The following is a 23,084-nucleotide window of genomic DNA, read 5'->3' as shown; positions in this document are numbered from 1 at the left end:
TTAGCATTTATGGAATAATAAGCATGCATGCAGGGCGTCAGCTGCATTGTGCGTTGACTGGATAAGAAGCAAAATAAGCCAGCGTGATCAGGGGAGGGATCCAGTGAGATTAAAAGATTTAAGGCTCCATTTGCCCATGAATATCTGGTGCCTATCTGAGGCAAGAACCAGTGATCCTCTGTCAGGTTGCCGAGGTGTTGGAGAAAATCTACCATATCTGCATCTGGCCACTTTTCAACAGTTTCTTATATGAATGCCACGTTCCTGTTACGCAGCAACAACAGAGCGCATCAACCTGCTCACTGCCAACTGATAGTCCTTCTTGTCCTCCAGAGTCAAAATATCGTACCCGAGTCGTACTTTTATACAAAAGTCAGCTGCTGTTCCTGTAACAGTTTGACTCAGACCTTGACTCTGTTTTGGCCCTCGTCAGCAAATAAAAATCAGTAGCTGGCATGTCAAATTGTGAGATGACCTCAGCACTAGTTGAATACTCCAGCGTGGTCAAGTTCAGAAAAAAATCTTTCTCTGGACATGAAAACTAATAGTTCTCCTTCTAAATATCATCCCTAATACATCTGTAACAGCTGAGTTCAGACATTTGCTGTTGCCATTTGGAAGACGGTTGTGTGGTTTTGAATTTGAGAATATTGCCAGATAAAATAAAACCTACATCACATTAACACAAGTTTCCAGGAGTCCTGTATTACAGGAAGTGTGTGTGTGTGTTTGGCATAATTTATTCTACAATGAGGTCATTATGGGGCCATTTTAATTGGAAATCTTACATTGTTTTGTTTTTTTTTTCTTACTGGAGAGAAGTTTTCTGCATGTTTTTGCTCACCATACTGTTACTCTTTGATGACAAAGACAAATGCTGAAGGAAATTAAGCTTCAGGTTTCATTCCAGCATTTCATTTCAACACTTTCCGTCAACTTCTGGGTAACTAATCACAGTGATTTACTATAAGAGCAGAGGAGCACTGTTCCCACACTTTATTGGAAAAATCTGGAAACACAAAATTCCAGAGGCCTAAAGGTATGAAAAATCGTAGGGCATGAACTGTCCTACAGCAGAACAGAAACAGAACAATTGGAATGGACCCCTCCTCGTATCTTGTATTTTATTCTTTTATAGTCTTCACTGTTTTAAGTGACTTTATCCCCCTGGAGTATCAGAAGATGCATTGCAGATTTGTGTGTTTTAATTTTGGGCGGGGAGGGAGTGCAGGGATGCTAAGGTAGGTTCCCTCCCCCATGGGTGTGTCTAGCGCCGGGAGACCTCAGTCTATCCACCTGCAGACGCCGCTTCCCCGCAGATTTGAGCGCCGCTGCGCACAGCTCGACCTCCTCCTCCTCCTCCTCCTCCTCCTCCTCCACCACCACCACCACCTCCTCCACCGTCGCCGCTCTCACTCATCTCCAGGAGCAACTCTTTGTTTCTAAGCTCCTCTCGTGGAAAGTACAGAATCTGCTGAAGCGATTTAGAGAGCACTTCAAGTTAAATCAATCCAAGCTTTGTTTGGCTCTGGGATAATCGTGTAGGATCTGCAGCGGATACACTGGTGTTCCTGCGTACGGACGGAGGATCTCCGAGGACCCCGGCTGGATGGTTTTAAATGTTGGCTGGTTTTATCACATTTCTCCGCTGGACGTAACTAGAAGGTTGGTCATGTTGCAATTTTAATAGAATTGTTATTTCTGCTGCCACAATTGAAGCCACATGAGTCGAGCAATATGCCTGCGCTCCATGTCCAACACAGAGATCTCTAATTAAACGACTGGAATTTAAAAGTTTAGTTACCTTTTTTGTCAATATTTTATTATAAGCAACAGGCAACAGTTATTTATACATTAAGCCGGTTTATATTCTCTTTAATAAACATAATTTAATTATTTACAGTAAATGTAACAGCAGTGTGTGTGTGTGTGTGTGTGAATGTGAGTTTTATAGGTGACTGTCAGATTATATGATGCTGTATATCTATGTAGACATCAACAGTCTCACACAGGTCAGGTAGCCTCCGTCCGTCTGTAAATGACACGTGGTTCTTGTATGTCTTCATAACTAAGAGTCCAGTCACTCTTTATTTTGGTGAACGCGGTCTGCTTTGGAGTTCTGCCTTCGGGGCTCAATATGGAACTTGATCTTAAACCCCGACTGACAGTTTGACCCCCAGATTCAGACTCACGTTTACAAGTAGATGCGAATTGATATTTACAGACGCACCACAACTGTATTAATGTGTTCCTCTCTGTAAGTAAGTCGTACCTCGCTAAAACCAAATCCATTAAGGGTCGTATCATTATTTTCAGCTGTCTTTGTGGCGGATCTGTCTATCTTTTTGACTGTATCCGTGCCAGTGCTCGTCATGAGTAACTCTTTCAACCCTTGACATGCTATTTTATCGAGCATGTTTTTCTTTCAGTGGGTATGAGAGTCCTGGTTCTCTCAGCTGGATGGAGACTCTCTTGCCCTGCAGCACACAGAGGCAAACAAACCCCAGCAGGGAGACTGTGGGTGGTTAGGAAGGGGTCATTACAATGAGAGCTTCATCCAAAAAATCTTAAAATGATGATGAAAATTCTGAAGCAAATGGATTCCCAGACTTTTGCAACCCCCGTGTTTCAGGTTGAGTTACTGAGTGAAAATTACAGTCCGTATACTGCTATAATTGGATTCCTCCACATAATATACACAACAAACCTATAAGTAGTCCTAAAAACAGATCCAGTTTTAGTTTGGTCTTGGCAGTTACTACAGTACTAGACTGCATTGTGTCCAACATAGAAATCCAGATTATGACTGCACTGTGTGTGTGTGTGTGTGTGTGTGTGTTTGTGTTCGAGGTGGAGGTGCATGCTCATTGTTTGACATTCATCTGTCTGTGTTCCCCAGGACTCTCCTCCCCCTCTTTTAGCAAACAGAGACACAATGTTGTGGGGCAACCTGTGCTGGCTACTGGCCCTGCTGGCCCTGTCATCTGGGGGGTTGCCCCCGTCCAACGAGCCTCTATCAGCTCCCAGGATCTTCCTGTCCTTCAAAGGTAAGCTAGGATCACACCGTTGACTCAAAGTACTCTGAGTGTGTGCGGACATACTTCTATCATCAGTGTCATGATTGATAACTGGAATAGGTTGATTATTGGCGCCGCCTGATTTGAAAGTCATACTTCACCCAAAAAATTCTACTTACTAATAGTTGTCTTTAGCACCTGACAAAATTTCCCACTGCATCGCGTCTTTGTGGTTCAAAAACGCAGAAAAAGCAGCCACGTATGTTTAACTGTAAGCTAATGGTTACTGTCCACCAATGACAGCAAAACTGACTTATAACGTAAATCTCAAGTGCTTCGTGGGTGTAATCATGTCGTCTTTTTCCATGCTCAGTAATCCACGAGCTCTTTGATTTGAGCTTTAAAAAATTACTACTAAAACAGACATTTTTGGACAGCTTTGTTTTTTGAAGTCTGTCTCTGTTAGCTTCAAGCTAAATATACATGCTCGGCTCTGCATTCTGGAGTTGGAAGACAAATATGTAACGCAGTTGAGACATGAATGGTCTTTGTTAGCCCAAGGTACCTATTTGTGAGTACTTGAAAGGCAGAATACACTTTTTGGGTAAAGTATCACTTTAAGGCTAGTGATTGTGCGTGGGTGAGAGAGGTACGACGGCATGGGTGAGGAGCTGTTGCTGATTGTCCTGATTATTCATTTCCAAGGAATATGTCTGCTGCTGTGAGTTCTCTAAACAGGCCTTTGTGTGACCTCGGCTCCCTTCTGAAATCAAGTCCGATTTAACACTTGGCTGGGTACACACTCAGGCCCAGATCCAGCATGTCATGAATGTTGCCAGTGCCACATGAGACCCTCTGTGTGTTGAAGTGCCCCTGTTAAAATAAGTTTCACTGGTGCAGTCACTGACACTCCAGCGTAGCCCTCGTGTCCATGTAAAGCTTTTGAGGTTTAGCATCTACCTCTGAAGAAGAGAAACAAATATAAATCCCACTTCTGAACGCCAACATTGCCACTGAATCTAAAAGGAATAGCCAAATGTGGAAAAGTACTTTTCTTTCTGCCGTGTTTTTATCAAAATAACTTCAAATAAGCATGCAATAGCACAAATGCTCCGTTTGTTCTTTTACTTCCATTGCAGTGTGGTCTTATGTTAAGCTGATAAAACCTTTAAATTGAAGGGCTTTGTCATTGAAGATTTGCTCTCCCATTCTGCCTTGATTTGTTTTCTCCCTGCACATCCCTTGACTCTCTGCACTGATCTAGCATTTATTTGGTAGAAATTTAATTGAGCTCCTTTTCATTCGTAATTAGTTTCGGAGGTTACTTTGAGCTTCACAGAGCACGTTCAGATAGCTGGAGAGAAGAAGTGGCCATAAGCTGTGCACTCCTTGATTGTATTGGTTTTTCACCACCACACTGCTGGGAATTGCTCTTGAACGTGCCTTTATTAATGATTTATGTGCTGGTGTACTTAACCAAATAATTGGCTCCATGTTTGATAATGTCTGTCAGGTACTGGCAGGCGTGCTGCAGTGGAAGTAAATAGCTTAAGATAACACAATCCTGCTATTTTTTTTTTTTTTTACAAGAATTTCAATTATTTTTAAGATAAAAAACAAACAAAAAGAAAAGCTACCATGCTGGCTGCTGACTGCAGAAGTCAGTAGAATCTCTTCTTTTTTTTGGTCTTTGTTGGGGCCTTTGCTTCTGTCTGTGACCCGGCCTCACATGTTTATATGAATAAAGGTTACAACTTCCCTCTGATTGTTTGCATTTTATGAAGCTGGTTGGGAAAATGTTCTTCTGGCTGAAATCCAAACCCCAGACCGAAGGAAACCAATGTAGTGTCACTGCTCTTTAAATCTTTTCCCTCTGTCGTAGCAGCAAAGAACAGGTTACACAAACAAACACACACACACACACACACACACACACGGTGCATATGCACAGGTGCTTTGGAGCTATAGTTCTAGCATGAATAGGCTATTTAATTGGGCCACCGCTGTTGTCCCAGTATACACGAGCGTTGAAGAATCCATTCAACAAGTTAACCAGAGGCATCGCTGTCAAACGCTGGACTCAAATTCAGTCCATCACAGAACAACTCCTGAGGTTGAGACAGCATCAAGTTTTTCTCCTTGTCTGCTCAGGAATGTGTAGCCCCCCCACACACACACACACACACTGTTGACTTCCTGCTTAAATACTGCATCAGAACCTATGGAACATGAACAGAACAGCAGGTCCATGAGGGGCGGGTTGAAGTGTATACATGCATGCTGGAGTAATTTGATTCCTTGTGTGTTTCTTGCGCCTCCAGTAGCAGAAGGAACAGCTAAAAGTTGCAGGTACCAATTTAGTTTACTTCAAAATGTGATTATATACAGTATTTCTGCTTAGTTTTAATTTTATTTACAACTTGTAGCTGCAGGTCAAGGCTTTGTATGGACAGTTTCCAAGTTTTTGTGAAGCGTACTCATTTAAAGTCTCACATTGGTGCCAGATACAAGGACCTGATATTTAAAAGTCTTCTAAAATGATTCAGTGTATGATTCAACCTGGACAAATGGGCTCGTGTCCAAAAAAGCATGTAGTATTTATTGATTCACAATTCTTATAGAATCACATTTCTGAGGAATAGTATTGGTTTGGGATATGAGGAGACCCAAACCAGAACAACTAAGTGTCCAGCACCAACCACCTAAATTTAACCCCCCAATCAAGTCTTAACCCCCAAACTGCCCTTTTAAAATACTTTATCTGAGGAAAAGTGCTACATCTAATCTGGTATATATGCAGTGTGACGACTTTCTTACCTTGAAATGGTTGTAGTGGGATTCTCGTCTGTTTTTGTTCCGAGGATTTTATATCAAATGCCAGTTTTCCTGAAACTCAGCAGATCTAAAACCTCGCAGAAAGCTGACGGATTTGCATGCTTTAAATCCTGTGGTCACATGTAACATCGCGGATGAGGGGAAAATCCAACATTTATCTTCATCTGGTAACTTCTATGAATGTGATTTGTTCCGACATTCTCATTTTATTCAGTAATCACGTTAAATCCGCTCCAGTTTTGTTAGGCATTTGCGCTGCTCATCTGTAGGAAGTGTGTATTTGCAGGTCTTGTAAAACCAAGTTTGACAATATTCTGAATGTGCACTGATAACGTTGTGGGATGCTACTGAGTGTGTTAGTGCAGGCTGAGTTATTAACTGTGATAAGGATGAAGAGAGCAAACTGGGGGAAGGACCAAAGGAATGTCTATTGAAGGGATAGATCATCAACCAGGAAAAAAACAGCACAGACGGTCATGAATCACTAAACACACAATCGACATGTGACTTCTAGCCTGCAACCTGTGACGTTGTGAAAGTCCGTTTTTTTCAGTGAGGTTGTGGATCAAAAAGATGATCTTCACGGATGAAAACGTGTGTGCAGTTAAAGGTGCACATCTCGCATAAAGACAAGAAGAGCCTGGCTTACATCAGCTGCTGAGAACTCCTATATTTACTTTGAAACAAGGTCTATAATCACATGCTATTTTAGAGCGTGGAGCTCTGTGAGGTTATGACCCTTCAAACAGAAGCCAGTCACACCCGAGGTTAACTGCCCTCAAACTACGGGAGAATGGCAACATATTAACAAGTAATAGCTTGTTTCTCTAATCCTCAGACACATTTGAAAGTGTTTAACTTTGTTTTTCTATGGCCTCTTCAGGGCTCAGGGGAACACCTGGGTACAAGGTTAGTTCTGGGAAGAAAGCCTGGTGAGAAAAGACAAAGCTGCGCGGTCCTGTAATTGGTCTGGTTCTCAGGGACGGTCTTAAGGGTTACCCTCGCCTCTGCACTCTCCTCAGCAGTCGTCTTTGTCCCACGTAATGATTGTCACCCCTGAACAAAGACTTTACAATCAGCTCATCTCTCCTGACAGCTCTCAGGCTTTATCAAACAGGCAGGATGGCCTTTACCTGTTCTTTTTTTTATTAGAATAATTAGGAGTTGTTATTGCATTCGAACTTGTTCTATTTCTGACTCGAGAACAACGGACCTCAACAGATTATTCAGCCGGCAGGTTTTTTAGAACTCAGGTGGAGCCTTTTGTCTTCCTTGTACTGTATCAGTTATATCAGTCTCTCTAAGTCAAGTGGGGTTGTGGGATGATTTCCAGATGTAAAAAATATATATATACAATAGGCATAAATTGTTTCAAAAGATTAGAAATAGCACTAGCACTACTACAACAATAGCAGATGAATTTTGAATAAATTTAAATTTAGCCAACTTTGGGAAGGCCTGTTAGTGCATGTGAGTGCAATGTTTGTACTGGATGCTTCAACCCACCTCTGGAGATAATGGAGTCATGCGATTTACTCTGGTGCTGCTGTAAACCGCCTTGCATTCAATTGATCGGTGCCGAATTTTGGTTCCTGAGTGAGAGAGAGCATAGTCGGGTAACGGTGAGCTGTAAGCAGTCTCAAGTGTGCTTACACTTTTTAAAACTTAACACCTTTTCCTGAAATATTTGACATATGAAATGGAAAGCTAACATTATAAACTAAATATATCCAGAAGCTGAAGAGTGTACTGTATGTCAATCCTCTGCAGCAGCTATGGCACACCTGAAAAAGTTCAGACTTATTGTTTTGTGATTTTATTTGTCATGATTTAGAAAATAAAGTACAGATAACTGTTCAAATGTGAATGGTACCCAACTTGTTTATAAGTATACCAAACAAAGTCGGTCTCGTTGCCTGTCCCTCAGCCTGCTGACCTCCGAAATGTATGATAGCAACACCGGAGACAGAGCTGAGTGCCTCGGTTTAGCCTCGACAATCAATAAGTCCCTGAAAGGTTTTACACAGCGAACCTGTCTGAGTGTAGACGAGCCCTCACAGGACTGATATTGAGTCTGGCTGGAGAAGTCCAGACAAACCAGACTGACATGGGGCACGGCCAGTTTGCCAGTGGTCAGTGTGTCCGCTATGCAGATGCCTGAGTATTAAATTCTTGTCTGTAATATTTTTGTAGTGGTCCCATGATAATTGCGGTTTAACCATACAACCGTCACTGGAATCATCGCAGCACCACACATAGCTCCTTTTCCAGCCGCAATTAATTTTATTGTCTTAACTGGATGATTGGATTAAGCTTCGAACTGTAAAACCGCACAACCCTTGATGTAAAAACACACATACACCAGCAAAAACTAGCCTGCAGTGAACAAACAAATGCGCTTAAATCTGGACCTGCTAACTGGACCTTCGGTTAAACCGCCTTGCTGCTGCCAGGTCCCTGCTGGACATCACTTCTCCTGCTGGAGGACAGAGACTGAGCTGCAGCAGGGCAGCAGGTTTCATCTGCAACGTGGAGCTCACCACCCACTTCCTGTAGGCCGTGCTGCTGCACCCGCTGGACGGGAGCCTCAGAGCCAGGACTGAACAGATCCCGCTTGTGCTCCAGATATTCAAAAGGGAGTCTTGGCTAAAGGAGTAGAATGAAAGATGTGTGAGAACACAATTGAGAACAGGTCACCGCACGCCCTGTTGATGACAAAACATAGAACATTTTCAGCTGATTCATTCTGCCCTCCTGCCGTCCAAACAAAAACCCAGACACACGTTGATGCATCTCCTTCAAACAAGGCGAACAGGCTGAAAGCCACCACTCGGATCTGTCTGGTCCCTAGGGAGAGCCTACGTCGCTCTCATAACCCAGAAACCCTCCTACTACTGCGCTACTAAATGTCATTAATTACCCGTGTCATCAGACCGCATTACTCATTTTAGTGTGTTATATTGCATACAACACACACACACACACATACACACACACACTTACACTTACACATAATGAGCATGTATTCCACAGAGAATGTGTCATAGATTACCACAGCGCAGTCATGAAAGTAGTAATAAATATTCATCCGTAGTAAACATTCATGATAATAATCGTGTATGGAGCTGATGGGTTTGCTTTTAGAAATATTATATTTTAGTTAGTAGTTAGATTAACGCATAAACCAGCAATAGACAGTCAACAAGCAACAGGATTACTAGCACAGACTTACTTTACCTCATCGTTCTCTCTCTCTCTCTCATTTCCAAACTGATGTCAAGAATTTCATGTCCTTGGTTGACAGAAGCTGCCCGGTCTTTGCATAACATCACTTTCAAGGGAGGGTCTGTTTCTTCTTCTGAGGATAAGAGTCAGTGACTCTGGATCAGGTGCTTTTTGGTCCCTTTGGGGAGGGGGGGGGGCTCACAAGACATTGTGAATTCATCAGTGACATCATTAGGGCTGCAGCTAACATTGATTTCCTTTGGTTAATTTGCTGATCATTTCAAAGATTCTTAAATTCCAATCAAAGATTTCTGATTCGTCATAAAAAAGCCAGTTTTGCTTGAAAAAAGACAAACAGTTAATCAGTTATCACCATAGTGACTTATTAGATAATGCAGCTCTTTCTATCAAGTTAAAATGACATTTTTAACTGCTATGCATATCCAGCAGTCAACATCTTCAATTTGGAATTGTGTTTTTGTGCAAATGACAAATATTTTCTCTTGTTCGACTTCAGTTGGAGCCGGACAGCTTAACAATGAGCTGAAGCATTCGTTAGGTCATGTGATTAATTACGTGTTCTTGTGTCTACCAGCTGTGATTGTAATTTTGTTTCTTTTTTTTTTCTCAGACAAATTGAGATTCTTAGAAATTGCCAGTTAAATATGTGTTTTTTTTAGTCGTATTGCTGCACATTTGAACAACCATTTATATTTTCTGCTCTCCTGGTATGCATCAGGCTTTCAGTGTTGTACCTGTTGGCAACACTCAGCGGTCCAAAACTGCCTCCCCTCCCCATTATCTCCATTAGAGAATGTCAGGGCCCAAAAAATGTTTCCACAGAGTAATGTGTGGTGCTGCGGCACGCAAGCCTGCAGCAATTATTACAATAGTTTGCTACTTTCTCTCTGGAGATGCCGTGATGGAGGAGGGGCGGGGGTAGTGCATCCCCACAACCTCTGCTCTGCAGGATACATGCTGTCAAACTATGATTATTCAGGAGAGAAAAACAGAAGGCGACAGCTCCAGTGCTAAATATAGTGTCCTTTCTGTCTGTCTCGTTCTCTTTTTATCTCCCACTCTTCCTCTGCTTCGGCGTCCTCCTCCTCTTCCTTTACTCTACTCTCACACCCTCTCTATTTGCTTGTTGATAAGAGGTTGGCAGTGTGAGCGGAGGGAGGAGAGCGCCCGGTATGCCGCCCACAGCAGGGGCGATCTGTTTTAGTCCACTCAGAGGCGAAAGGGGAGAGGGTGGTCTCTGAAGTGACTTTCCTTGAAAGGGGGAGGGGGTGAGGGTGCAGCGATGGAAGAGGAGAGGTGTGGGTGGACAGATGCATCTGAGGGCAGAGGAAGGTTTTGAATATCATCTGACGTGGAGGAAGTAAGTTGAATCGCAGACTTGAAAGGAAATATTGTCGCTTTTTGAAAACCTTTTAGTAATTTACCCTCCCTAAACTGCTGGCACCCCACCCATAAATGATGTCACAGTGAGAAACGCACACATATACAAATCAATGCCTCTGGTGAAGGGCACAAGAGTGAATATTTCCTCCGAGATGGTAAATGTCGCCCCTACCCAAGCACTTATTAATGCTGGAGTCTCCCCCTGCGGTGATAAAAATGCACAACAGCCAAATGAAACCATAATTACTCTGCGATTTATTATTCCAGGCTTTAGCTATTAGGCATTTTAATCACGGATTTAATTGTTTATACTGGGGAGAGCAGAATGAGCTCGCCTTCCTGAGTGAGATAAACTGCCGTGCAACTCCAAACATGCGTAGATTGTGGAGGCTGCTGTGTTACTGCAGTATATATTCAGGTTGACTGATGATAAAGATTGGAAAAGCTGAGCATGCTAGTTCAGGACTTTGCAGTTAAGGCAGTTTGCCACCTTGTACAACAGCACCCATTCATACACTTGGTCAAATAAACACTAGTAGGTCTGTTTTAACTCCTGATTTGTGTTTCGTTCTCATTTTTATTTTCATTCCAGTTAGCTTGAAACTATCAGTGTCACTGACAGTCACTGCGTTTCTGCACTCAGTTTTCCACCATGATTCAGTGTTTTGCCCTAATTCTGAAAATGACAATATTCCGACTGGTTTGAAAACAAAGAAATATTCCACTAAATGATCCTGTTTACATAAAGCTGCAAGAACTCTTAACTAGCTGACCCACACCTGGCCCTCACCACACCAGAGGCCATGTGTGGTACAGTACGCGACTATAAAACTCTCAATTTCAGACGTATTCTCTGCAAATGCTGCATACACGTCAAATATGGACACCCCTGGTTCTGAAAACACTAAATTCAGAACAAAAAAACGATCGGACTAATACTTTTTTCATTACCTTAATCAAGTATGGAATATTGTCTTTTCCTGAACAATAGTGGAATATCACTGTGCAAGTAAACCTTTTCATTGTCAATAGAAGACAACAAACGTGTGTGTGCGTCAGGGGAAGTTAAGTTCCTTCTCAACTTTTCCTCTTTGACCTTTGTCCTATAAAAGATAACGTTCTGATGACATCATTAATATTACGGAAACTAGGGTTGGGATTCACTGAGAAAAAAATGGATATCAGGATATTCAAACACTAATTTACAACACTGACATATATTTCTGTACCTGCTTCAGTATGAAGAATCGCATGTCAGATGTTAGATTCAGGATATAAGCATCGTTTGGGCACCATCCATTCATAAATATGCTTCACAGTCACCATGAAGAAGTCTTCCAGAGCACAGTCACAGACGCACTCATCTCTAATGAAGAGGCAAATCGTTTGCGTTGAGTTTATTGGCCACATAACTTGTGGAGGAGCGCCAACAGTGATAACATCTTTAAAAAAAATAAAAGAGGACTTTTACTGCGTGTGGCAGATAGAGCTGTTTTTAGTGACAGGACTTTAGATGGTGACCAGTGTTGATTGCTCCTCCGTGTTTGTATGCTGTGTAAAGGGGGTTCACACTCAGTGGGGGGTGAAAGACAGCCACACTGTGATGAATGTGTGTGTTGAGGTGTGTAGTGGCCGGAGAGTGTGTGAAGTTAATCCTGATGTGTGTTTGTATCTTTTGGTACCGGCTGCAGCCAATTTATTTTTTCAGATTGAGAAGTGACTTGATAAACATTGAAGTGAACAGCAGGGGTGCATCAGGATAAAACGCAGGAGGAACTTGATTGGACTAGCTCGTTAGCTAAAGTGATTAGTGTAGCCTTTTTAAATGTTTTTAGTTGGTTCTCTGAGCCCTTTACAGAACCTCCTAATTATTGAGGTGTGATTTTAATCATTATTAGATGTGGATAATTATATGGGCTATGATTAACCTCGCCACCTGCAGAGGAAGAGTCGGATGGTGGGGACGGGGGCTGGGGGGGGGGGGGGGGGTGTTGAAGAGGATGGCAGTTGCTCCGGTTAGAAACTGAGTTTGAGAGCAAGACGGTAATGGCTTTTACGAGGGGTGGTTTTCTTAAGATGCAAAGTGACAGACAGGAAGGAGTCTTTTAATATTCATGTGAAGTGTGTGTGTGTGTGTGTGTGTGTGTGTGTGTGTGTGAGTGTGTGTGTGTTGCAGCGCTTCTGTTAAGAGCTATATATGACACAGCTTTGGTTTGGTTGCCATAGCAGCATCTACCTGTCACTCCTCACAAACCAAATTGGGTTCAAATGATTTTCTCCACAGAGAAGGAGAGGTGGGATATAATCGCATTGTGCTTATTTCCCCTGGTGTCTGCCGTCTTGTCTGCTCAGTAAAGGAACGTTGAGGCTTCAAGGCTCTACTAAGACAAATGAGAAAATGTATTTGCTTCATTTATTTAGTTTATAAGGCAAAGGAGGGATGTTGGTAAGTTGTTGTGAAGGCTTAGACAGCATAGTGCCTAATTAGCTCCTTTATGCAGACTCAGGCTCCGCCCACCTGGACATTCTCTCCAGATGTGGCGAGATTTAAGAGACCTCGGGGAGTTTGTTGCCCGGACTGAAATTAAGGAGACAGCGGGTCAAGGGCACCTCTCTACTTGTTTACTCAGACAGCTATCATTCATTACCACTTGTCTGTCAGTGTTGGGATCTTGTTACTGCAGTGCCATTGACCTTCCTCACACTGTGGCCATTTTGAACACTTGGAGTAGAAACTATATTGGAATATGTGTATCGGTGTTACTGTGTTTACACGCAGTCAACACTTTGAATCAAACTCTCACCAAAACAGCTACTAGTACTTTAATTTCAGTTTAGCTATTGTTAGCTATCAATTAATTTTGTATATATTATCTAAACAAAAGAAAATTAACAACTTTTGGGCTTACAAAAGCCTTATCATTCAATATACTTACTACACAAATAATACAATCTCAGTACACAGTATTGAGTCATGGCCGCGAGTTCCTCATGGCTCCTGAGTGAAGTGGGCAGTTTCAATATTTCACCGTAGAACAGGCAACTTTTTCCAGTTGGACTCTTTCCTGAACTTCATGTCTGATGAGATTCCCAGCCCAAGGACACCTGCAAGCAGAATTTAAGTCATAGCGCCTCCTAGTGCTTACAGGAAGTAAGCCTTATGTAACAAGCATCCTCTAAATCTCATCAAAATGACTCTCTGTTGTCTTCAAGTGATGCAAAGCAACATAATATATTGTATGAGAAAGTAATATATAATACTTACACAGATGTTGTGACACTCTAATTGTAAATCAAATACTTTAGGATTTAGGACTTTTGGTCAGACAATAAAAGTAGAGACTGCCTGCAATTTTCTGATATATTTTATGTACTGAATGGAAATTTATGCTTTTAAAGTCTGTAGATCCATTTGTCTGCACTGTTTTTGTGACAGCGCTTTTCAGGGTTGAATTGATGATGTACTTTGGCACAAGTTTAAAATAAAAAGCAAGTTTTTCTTCCAGGGTTCAACTGGAGAGATTTTTGGTTCAGATAACACAGTGATGTATCTGATCTAATGCAACAGTGTGGTGTTCCTCGGGCTTTTATAAGATTGCAAAGTCAGATACGTTTGAGCTTTGGACTGTCGTCAGAAAAAGTTTTTATTTCCCTCGTTGACATTCAAAGTCGAAACAGGGAATTAGTTCTGTTGGAGGTCGGGGGGTTCGATTTTAAGGAGGATGACAAATTTTGGTCCACCTTATGGACAGACTTGTTGGTTCAGGCAGTAGACAATACCCAGGAAGGGAAAGGAGGAGGAGACACAGGGGCAGAAAGACAGAGGGAGGAGAGGTGAGGAAGAAAGGGCGAGAGGAGGAAAAATGTGAGGGAGCAACAGAGCAGACTCAGATGGGGCTCTGAGAGTGGTAATGGACTACAGGCCATCAGTGTCAGGTTTGCTATCTCCGTATAGGGATTTGAGGAAGAGAGGGAGGAAAGGAGTGTGGGTGTACACACTGTAAGGCTGGACAAATGGTGTGTCTGCTTCCCATTAGCTGTGTATGAGTGTTAGTTGAGATGGTTTACCTCAGCTGGTGACTGCTTGGCCTCCACAGTTCACTGGTGTGCCAGTGCCCCATCGCCAACCTCACAGGTCCCATGTTAGACTCACTGAAGACCTTTTTTGATGCTTACATTCAATCATACAAACTGTCTTAGTACAAGCGTTGCAAGTAAAATGGCAGGGAGGGAACATTTGGACAGAAGCCCAAAGTGTGTTTGGAACCATCTATTCAGGGATGATATGAAGCCAGAGTTAAAACTAGTCCAAATATTTCTTTTTTGCTGAGTGTTTCATGCGATCAAAGTCACCTGCGCTGTGTCAGTTTCGTAAACTTTTATGGGAATCTCTGTTTTTTTCAATCCTCATTGAGACGTCAGAGTTGTTTCTATGTTCAGACAGAAGCTGGGTAACCTCAAACAACTTTGCGAGAAGTCTCAGGTGTGGAAGATTTCGAGTGTAGTTTACGTTGGAGGAGGACCAAGTTGCTGTCAGTGATTACAGTTGAAATGAAGCCTGCGGTTGAGTCTGACCATGATCCAGTGGGAGGCTGCAATATAGCGGTATCTCACTATTGGATTAAAAAAGCCAGAACATTCTCTCCTTGTCCTCCTGTTCATGTCGGAGCTGGATTTCATCTTGTAGCTGCAGCTCTCTTCTACTTTCATTTGTCTCTTTCCAGGATCCTTAATTGGTGAAAACTGAGCTTCAGTCCGATGCTAACGTTGTTACAAAGCCCATCTTGGAGGTTTGAGATGTAAATAGCAAAGCTCTCCTCATCAGATTGATCTAGCTTCTTTCAGATTTGTATTTCCTGTGTTCCATTAGCTGTTGTGGCTTCTGGCAAGTAAAGCCTGAGTTTGAAGGTCAGACCCGTGAGTGAGATCACCCCTTGTCCTGGAGGAACAACAGAAGTGGAAGAGGAAAGGCAGAATGTGGTGGAACATGAGGTTTCCAGAGCTTGTTTTCTGGGATCGTGAACTGATGGGCTTCCTGCACGGCTGCTAATGTGCTGATTGTGGAGGGGAGGAGACGGCCTCTCATCCCTGGTCATTGTGGCAGGATGCATTGACTTCATGCCAAGATTTTCTCCATGCCTGTCCCGTTCACGCCCCTTCTCCTCAGAGCTTTGTTAGACAGCCCTGTTCTCAGGAACCCTGTCTAGGTGTTCCAAATGGCATGTTGGCAGTACTGTCCAGGATATCCGTGCCATATGTGTGTGACCGTGTGACTGCATACATATGTATGAATGACAAATAGAGTAAGGGCCTCCTGTGTTGCTGTTGTTATTGTTGTTGTTGGTGTCGACGCCTCACTCATCCCCATGAATGGACTGCTCGGTCTCAATAGAAGAGGGGCGTTTGTGTGTGCTCGGCCCATCATTAATTTACTCCATTCATGTCCCTCAGGAAGCGAAGGGGGAGTGGCACACAACATTGGCATTGCATTAATGCTCAAAGCATGTCTGTCTGTCTTTTACCTCCCTCCGTTCGCTCCCTCCGTCTGTCTTTCATCACTCTCATCTCTTACTTCTCCTCTTGTTGGCTGAAATAGTCATCACTCAAAGCTTGGCTGTGATTCTGGCCTTTCATGTTCTGTAGGATTTCATGTTAGATGAATTGATGTGCTCTTCTGGACTGTGTGCTTTGCTGCGCTGCAATGATGGAAGACCACAGGCAGCTATCTGAAAGCTTCTAGGAAGCGGCACCTCCTGGCACCAACACAGAGGAACAAAGTTTTTTCCACGGCTGACAGATCTAGTTTTAATGTGGTCGGCTGAGCTGAGAGGCAGACAGAAGACACAAAAAAATGTCTTTTGACACGGGGTGACAATGAGCTTTGTTTAAGTGTAATCCCATTTAGAACGTATTACAAACTTGATTATGCCAGCGTCACTCACATGCGGGATTGGTACACTGCATGAAATGCACCTTTTCACTACCGTGGCTGGATTACACTGTCCTATTAAACCATCTATGCATGATAAATTAGTCGCAAAGCATTGCAATGCATTGTGGGCAAATTAGACGGTGATGCGAGGAACTGTTGCTATACTGCACTGCAGGCTCACTAGATTTGTCACTGAAACAGATTTTGTTAATTTGAAGATTTTTTTAGTAATGCATGTGTGTTTTTTTTACTACAATTGACAGGATAAACATCTTTCATTTGCAGCTCTATGCAGAGTTACTGTTCCAATACTGATTCTGATCACTTGTACATAAAGTACTTTATGTGTCTTTATCCCACCAGACCTGTAGAGATTTGATTAGAAGTCATCATCGTTATATGAATTAGCTTGAATTAAGCTCATAATAAACCATGAAGTAATGATAAAGCCATAGGACTCCGTTTGTTCATTTGTTTTTATGGACACTACAATAGACCTTCTGTGAACAAATAGAAAGATGTTGAGGGACTTGGTCAGTGTGGCAATGATTTATGGGAAGTACCTGGGAAGTAGCTGCTGCAGTGCTAATCAATTATTTTGGTGCATAAACTTAAAGACTTGCTGATGCCGTTCCCACGTTTTTAGCCTGTGTTAGAGGCATCTCCTTATTCAGAGTTATTATAGTTACTTGATCTGTGCTTGAAAGCAGCATTCCTTAAAATGACATTGCAATTTTTATTCAATATATGAGCTGCTATTCACACTGTCCTCAGCTGTTTTCACAGCATGGCCGTGTACAATATATCCATAATTGTGTGACAGCTGAAACAGAATTTCCCAGCACTCCTAAAACATTCTTGTGTGAATTTGAATGATTCACCGCTTCTTAAGATGATCATAACCAGACGGCTAGAAAAGCTACGATGGAAACCCTGAGCAAAAAAAAAAAAAAAAGAATTGTCCTCTGATCTGATTAATGAAGAGTATAAAATGTAAGGGAAGCAAGGTAGGGGAAGGAAAGAGCAAGAGAGGGCACTCAACAACAAAAAAGTCTCCTCCATTCCTGTTGTGGATCAGTCTGGCTTTGGATGTCTTATCGGTGCAGAGCGGATTGCAAAGCACCGACTTAAGAGAAGGTATGACGGTGTAAGATAAGATGGTTTGTAGCCTCCGTGTGTTTGTGCAATCACTGGCCTTCTTCAACAGTATTTAAGGGTGAAAATGGAGGAACTGTGACCAAGATTTCCCACTGTCACGCATGTTGCCTCCCTCCAAGCTGATAAGCCTCTCGCCTTCCTCTCTCTTTCTCTTTCTATCTCCCTATCTCTCCCTCTCATTCCTCAATCCAAACAGCTACTTCCAGTGACTTATTTCCTTTTGTAATACCTGCCTGAGCATCTCCCACCTGACTGGGTAAAGACTATTTGCTTTCAGTAAAACAGGAGTCTAAACTGGGGGTTTGCTGAGTTGTGCTGTTAGACGACGCTACCTCTATGGATTCGAATGTGTTGCTTCATGTCTGTTGCAAAGGTCATCTCAACATTTCTTATCTAGCTCAGTTTGTGTCAAAGGAATCACAACTATTTCCTGATATGCTGGGGGGTTTTGGGTGTGTCAAGTTGTCCCACTTGGTAATGTAATTGATAAACTTTGATGCTTTTTGAGTTGTTTTTTTTGGTTGTTCTTTTACTTATTGAACGCCTTGTGTGCAACAACCTGCGCAGTTAAGTCAAAGTGATTTTAGTGAATTTCTATGGAAACAATACCTTTGCAAATCTATTTTTTAATGTGCTGTGTACACAAATCCCCTGGTGGAGGAAAGTCATGTGGCTGGAGCCTATCCCAGCTGCCTTTGGGTGAGAGGCGGGGTTCAACCTGGACGGGTCGCAAGTCCATCACAGGACCAACGCATATAGACAGACAACCATTCACACTCGCAGTCACGCCTCCGGTCAATTTAGAGTATCAATCAGCCTCGTCCTCTCTTGATGTCTTTGGACTGTGGGAGGAAGCTGGAGTACCAGAGAGAACCCACACAGGAACAGGGAGAACATGCAGACTCACACAGAGAGATCCCGTGCTCGACCTGGGAACCTTCTTGCTGTGAGGCGACAGTGCTAACCACTGCACCACCGTGCCACCTAGCTTGCTCATAATTTATTAATTTTTACCACAAAGAGTATCCCACCGTGTGTGAAAATTGAACCAGACGCTGATACTTGTATGCAAAAATTTTCAAACCACGCAAGTCCATCTGGTCACAGTTCTCTCTGTCTTTGGTTCAACTTTTATTTCATCCAGAGCAAAAACAGAGGAAGTACCATATCAACCAAGGCACCTCAGAAAAGAAAATTAATACAAAAAAAACCCCAAAAACACGGCATCTCCAAAGTTGTCTCAAATGTTCCCCGCTGGGCGCTCACAGAGGAGCTACTGGCATTTTCAGCTGTGAAAAAGAAACCAAGCACTTAACCTTAACTAGACCTTAACCGAGTTGACGCATCATAAAATTTCAAGAATCCCAGATGTTGTGATTAACAACAATATAACATTTTCTAAACAAGAAAACATGAAACCGCCAAGTGCACTATGTTGTTGAACCAGAACCATAGAATGCTAATTAACGTTGTGTTGACATCGTTTCTGGAGCAGTGGAATGTAATTTTAACAGATGTCCTGCCACCACCATGTAATGCGGTGTTACAAGGTCGCGGTCATTCACATATTTGTGTGAGATCTGTTCTGTCCTCCTGCGTTGTGCCTCTAAACCTCTGTAATTGTCATAGTGGTTCTAAAAAAAAAAAAAAACCCACTCTGGTTTACCACTTCGCTTTCCTGCTTTGACTGCAAAACCGTATGAATTAGATAGTTTGAGTTTAATTTGAATTTTACATCAAACGGAGCCTTTTCAAAAACCCTCACACCACACTGCACACTGACCCTTATGGTCACGGGTGAGAAAAGGGCCACAGGGTCACGGGGTAGGATGTCCCATCTGTCCATCAAACTTGAAAGCCATCGAATCAACAGGCGCTGGAGTTTTAAGTGGGAGGGGTGAGCGTGTCAGTCAGCAAGGGGAGTAAAAAGATGGTGGATTAGACAGACAGACAGTAATCTATAGGTCTGTCAGCCTGTCAGTCAGCCTGACCTTGGCGAGCTTTGCTTTAATTGCATGCTGGGAAGGGAGAGAGGGGCCCACCTTTAGCAGACAGTTCACATTATCCATTAAAGATGTAATGGCTGCCAACATGTTTTATCTTGAGTGTCTTTTTTTTTTCTCTAACTTTCAAAGCACATATCTAACCTATTGGAATGTAAATGGATGTTTTAGCCTGTAATTATTTTCTGTGAAAACCGTTCCTTTTTTAAGTAAATTGGGCCATTTGTGTCAGTAAAGATCATCTCGTGCTACATTCCTCTGCTGCTGAAGTTAGTGTGTTCCACCCCAAAACTAAGGTGGTCTCTGCTGTCTGCTGGCCTGTGAGTTCCCACTTACTCCATCTGTTAGCTTTTTTTTTTCTGCATCTGTGTGGTGTACATCCTCCTTCACACCTCCTTCACACCTTGTTAAATCATCACCTTCAGAGATTGACCCTGGAAAGGTGGCGTGTGATGATGGAATAACAAAAGTTAAGATAAGAAGGACTTCTGAAATATTGTGTAGCATTCTAGCTCAAACTCAGCTAGAAAATTTGTATTTCTGTCAGAATGATGCGTATACAGGCAATGTCGTTGGTGGCTGTAACAATGATAAAAGGATGCAAACCAGGAAATAAAACTTGGCAGTCTTCCAGTAACAAATTGGTGAGCGATTTTGAGGTGGGATGAGCAGCAAGAAAAACAACGAATATTCAGGAGGACGTCAACAGCTGGAACAGCTCCTCGGACACGTGAGGTAAAAATGTGCAATGTCAGCGCTTATTCATAAAATGGGTTTCCTCATTTTGGGCTTTAAAAAAAAAAAAGGGCAAAAACCAAGTTGGTTTTCAAACTTTGCTCTTTCTGTCCATCCTTTCTAATTTCATATGTAAATGTGTGCTCAAAACAAGGATGGAAACATGACCGCTATCATCATCTTACAGCCACATTTCTTGACAAAGAGAAGACACATGCACTTATTTCCACAGTTTTCTTCTCCCATTCATGCCACGCAGACAGCGAAGGAGCACAATAACACGATGCTCCGGTGCTCACATCAGCCAGTAAGCTAATTCTCACCAGTTGCTCTGGCTACTTTTATACCTCCACACAGCTGTCAAACTTTCCTGCTGTGGTCACTTGAATGTTTCGATCCAATCTACGCATGTTTGTGTGTGGATACGAGTTTGAGGCCGTGTTAAATACCTCTTCTGCTGCTGCTTTGTGTGGGCCTGTTCTGGGAAGCTTATTTGGTGTAAGCAGCACCAATGTTGGAGCCAATCCATAAAGACAAAAAAAAAACCCACAAATCTGTGTTTTATTGTTCCTTGGCTGCTCCAGAAGTACCTCTGGAGTTAATACCTGTATGGTTTTATTTAAGAATATACTGGAAAAGGCAGGGTATTTTTTTCCCCAGGGTCATTATCTTCAGAAACAATGTCTGATCATCATATTGATCTGGAATGGATCACTAGAGGAATGTTATGTTTGATCTGTTTTATTCCACTTTTGACCTTTTATATGCACGTGTCAATCAGCTATGGTTCGTTATGGCAGCTACAGGCACAAGTATTTCACTGGATAATTCCGTAATACTAAAGAAGGATCGATTAGTGAAGGAGTGATTTGAGGAGTACTCTTTTAGGAAGTAAATTCAGCAAGTTCTAGAAGGACATTGTGTCTAATTGCAAGCCCGCCTCCGTCTTTGTTGCACTCACTGTTAACAGAGCACAAAGCCTGTCAGACAAATGAGCAGGTTCTCTCTGGCGGTGCAGACCCTGACCACACCACCCGGACTGAGGACCACGCCACACTGCTCAACAACCAGCAGCCCGATTGTTGAGCATTATGTGGCTGTCCCCTGCCTGTCATATGGCATTAGCGCACAAGACTTGTGCCAGGATCTGTGCTGACACGTACCTGGTCGGGGGTGACCCGTCCTTTGTTTAGCAGCAACATGGGGTCAAGTGGGTGGGTGCAGCAGCAGGCCACGCAGCATTATATTGACTGTGTCGAAGCAGATGGGCTTCTAGCCGTCGACCATTAGTGGCTTGTAGTTTGATAACTTCACAGATGCTGGTGACCCCGGAGCTCGATTAGCTCCCCTGGCTGGCCATTTGTGACCAGGGGCAGGTTCACGTTCACATTGAAGACCTCTCGTCATCCATCATGCTTCACACCCAATACAGGCTCGTATACGGCACGTCCTGAGCAATGCAGCGCTTTGAGAAATGACCACAAGCTGAGTTTATAAGTGAATTTATATCCATCTGTTTTTGAATTTCTTAACAGAAGTGAAGAGTGAAAAGGCGATGACGATGAGGCGCAAGACATACGTAAAATAACTCTTCAGGTGGCCTGGGAGCCGCTTAACAACCGACCTGCTGCTCAGCCACAGTCTTTATTGCATGACATCCCACATGGTGTGTGTGGACACAAGAGGCATGGCTTAAAATAGCAACGTTAAAGCCATCTTAGCTGGGGCACAGCAGTAAAACACTATCATCTATCAGAGTACACTACAGTAAAAAGTACAATGGCAGTAAAGGCATTTTGACTTTTATTCACCATTTACATCTTTCTATATGGTTTTACAAATATTCCACCAATGACAATCTTCAGATTGTCCACAAAGCTTATTTCTCCACCTTCATATTACACAAAAAGCTGAAGGCAAGCCGTGTTTTCTTTGGTAATTTGGTTCATACAGCATTTTCAAACAGTTTTGGATGTACACCCCCCCCCCCCCCCCAAGACTTTAGGGTGTGACGTGAAAACACCCTCTATAATAACCTCTTTAATAATTTCAGCTGACCGACTGACTGACGTAGCATCTACCATGTTTTTATTCTGACAGCTTTCACAAACATGCTCAAAACTTACACGTTTGCTTGAGCCCAGCTGTTCCACAGAATCCGTGATACATCGTTACAAACCCACCCACAGAGAAGAATGTTTTCAATTGTTCTTCTGTTGGAATCTTTACACAATTAAACTATTTATCCGCATTTTTTTTTTTTTTAACAAGAAAACTGTGCTTGCACTTCCATGTGTTCGTCCCCGGGTGAGATCATGAGTCCTGTGGGCACTGGTGTTTTCCTTTTCTCTACAATTTTGATGTGTGAATGAAATTCTAATTCAGCTGAAAGTTTAGTATTTGATGCTGTTACTTTTGTGGATTGATGCTGCCGGTGTTGTGACTTGTGACGGGGGTGAATTGAGCCATTTATGTCGTTACTGTAAAAATACAAGCGCCGTATTTGATTCAGATGTTTGAGTCAACTTTGATTTCTCTGACTTTTCGGTACAATGGCTCGGCTTTTTTAGCATGAACAGCTAGCCTCGCCGCACACCAGTGGTTTTCAGTGATGGTCTGCTGCCGAAAAACAAAACATGATGTCAGAGATGTGAAGCCCTGCGAGTGGGAACAGCTAACCTGATGTGTCTCAATGCTCGCCTGCAGCTGCTCACAGTCCATGATGACAACAGCTTCATATCAGGTCTTTATCAGGGTAAAATGACCACCGATTAA

The 23,084-nt window shown here is 42.7% G+C and overlaps 1 protein-coding gene across 2 annotated transcripts in view; it reads left to right on the top strand.

Moving 5' to 3' along the window:
• The first annotated feature begins 1,361 nt into the window (after positions 1-1,361).
• The window catches only part of sema3fa (sema domain, immunoglobulin domain (Ig), short basic domain, secreted, (semaphorin) 3Fa), a 53,588-nt gene continuing 31,865 nt past the window's right edge, over positions 1,362-23,084 (top strand). The window contains exons 1-2 of one of the 2 annotated variants that reach the window (XM_086199376.1): positions 1,362-1,665; positions 2,900-3,047. In XM_086199376.1, the coding sequence (XP_086055502.1) occupies positions 2,936-3,047 (112 nt within the window). In that variant the 5' untranslated portion in view covers positions 1,362-1,665; positions 2,900-2,935. The remainder of the gene's footprint in view (positions 1,666-2,899; positions 3,048-23,084) is intronic. The other variant, XM_086199377.1, reaches the window with a different exon arrangement.

This window comes from Aulostomus chinensis, chromosome 3 (genome assembly GCF_037954235.1).
Source record: "Aulostomus chinensis isolate RoL2024-O1b breed Wild chromosome 3, RoL_Achi_v1.0, whole genome shotgun sequence".
Taxonomy (NCBI): domain Eukaryota; kingdom Metazoa; phylum Chordata; class Actinopteri; order Syngnathiformes; family Aulostomidae; genus Aulostomus; species Aulostomus chinensis.
Note: the sequence above shows the minus strand (reverse complement) of the source record. Positions and strands in the feature narration are given on the sequence as shown.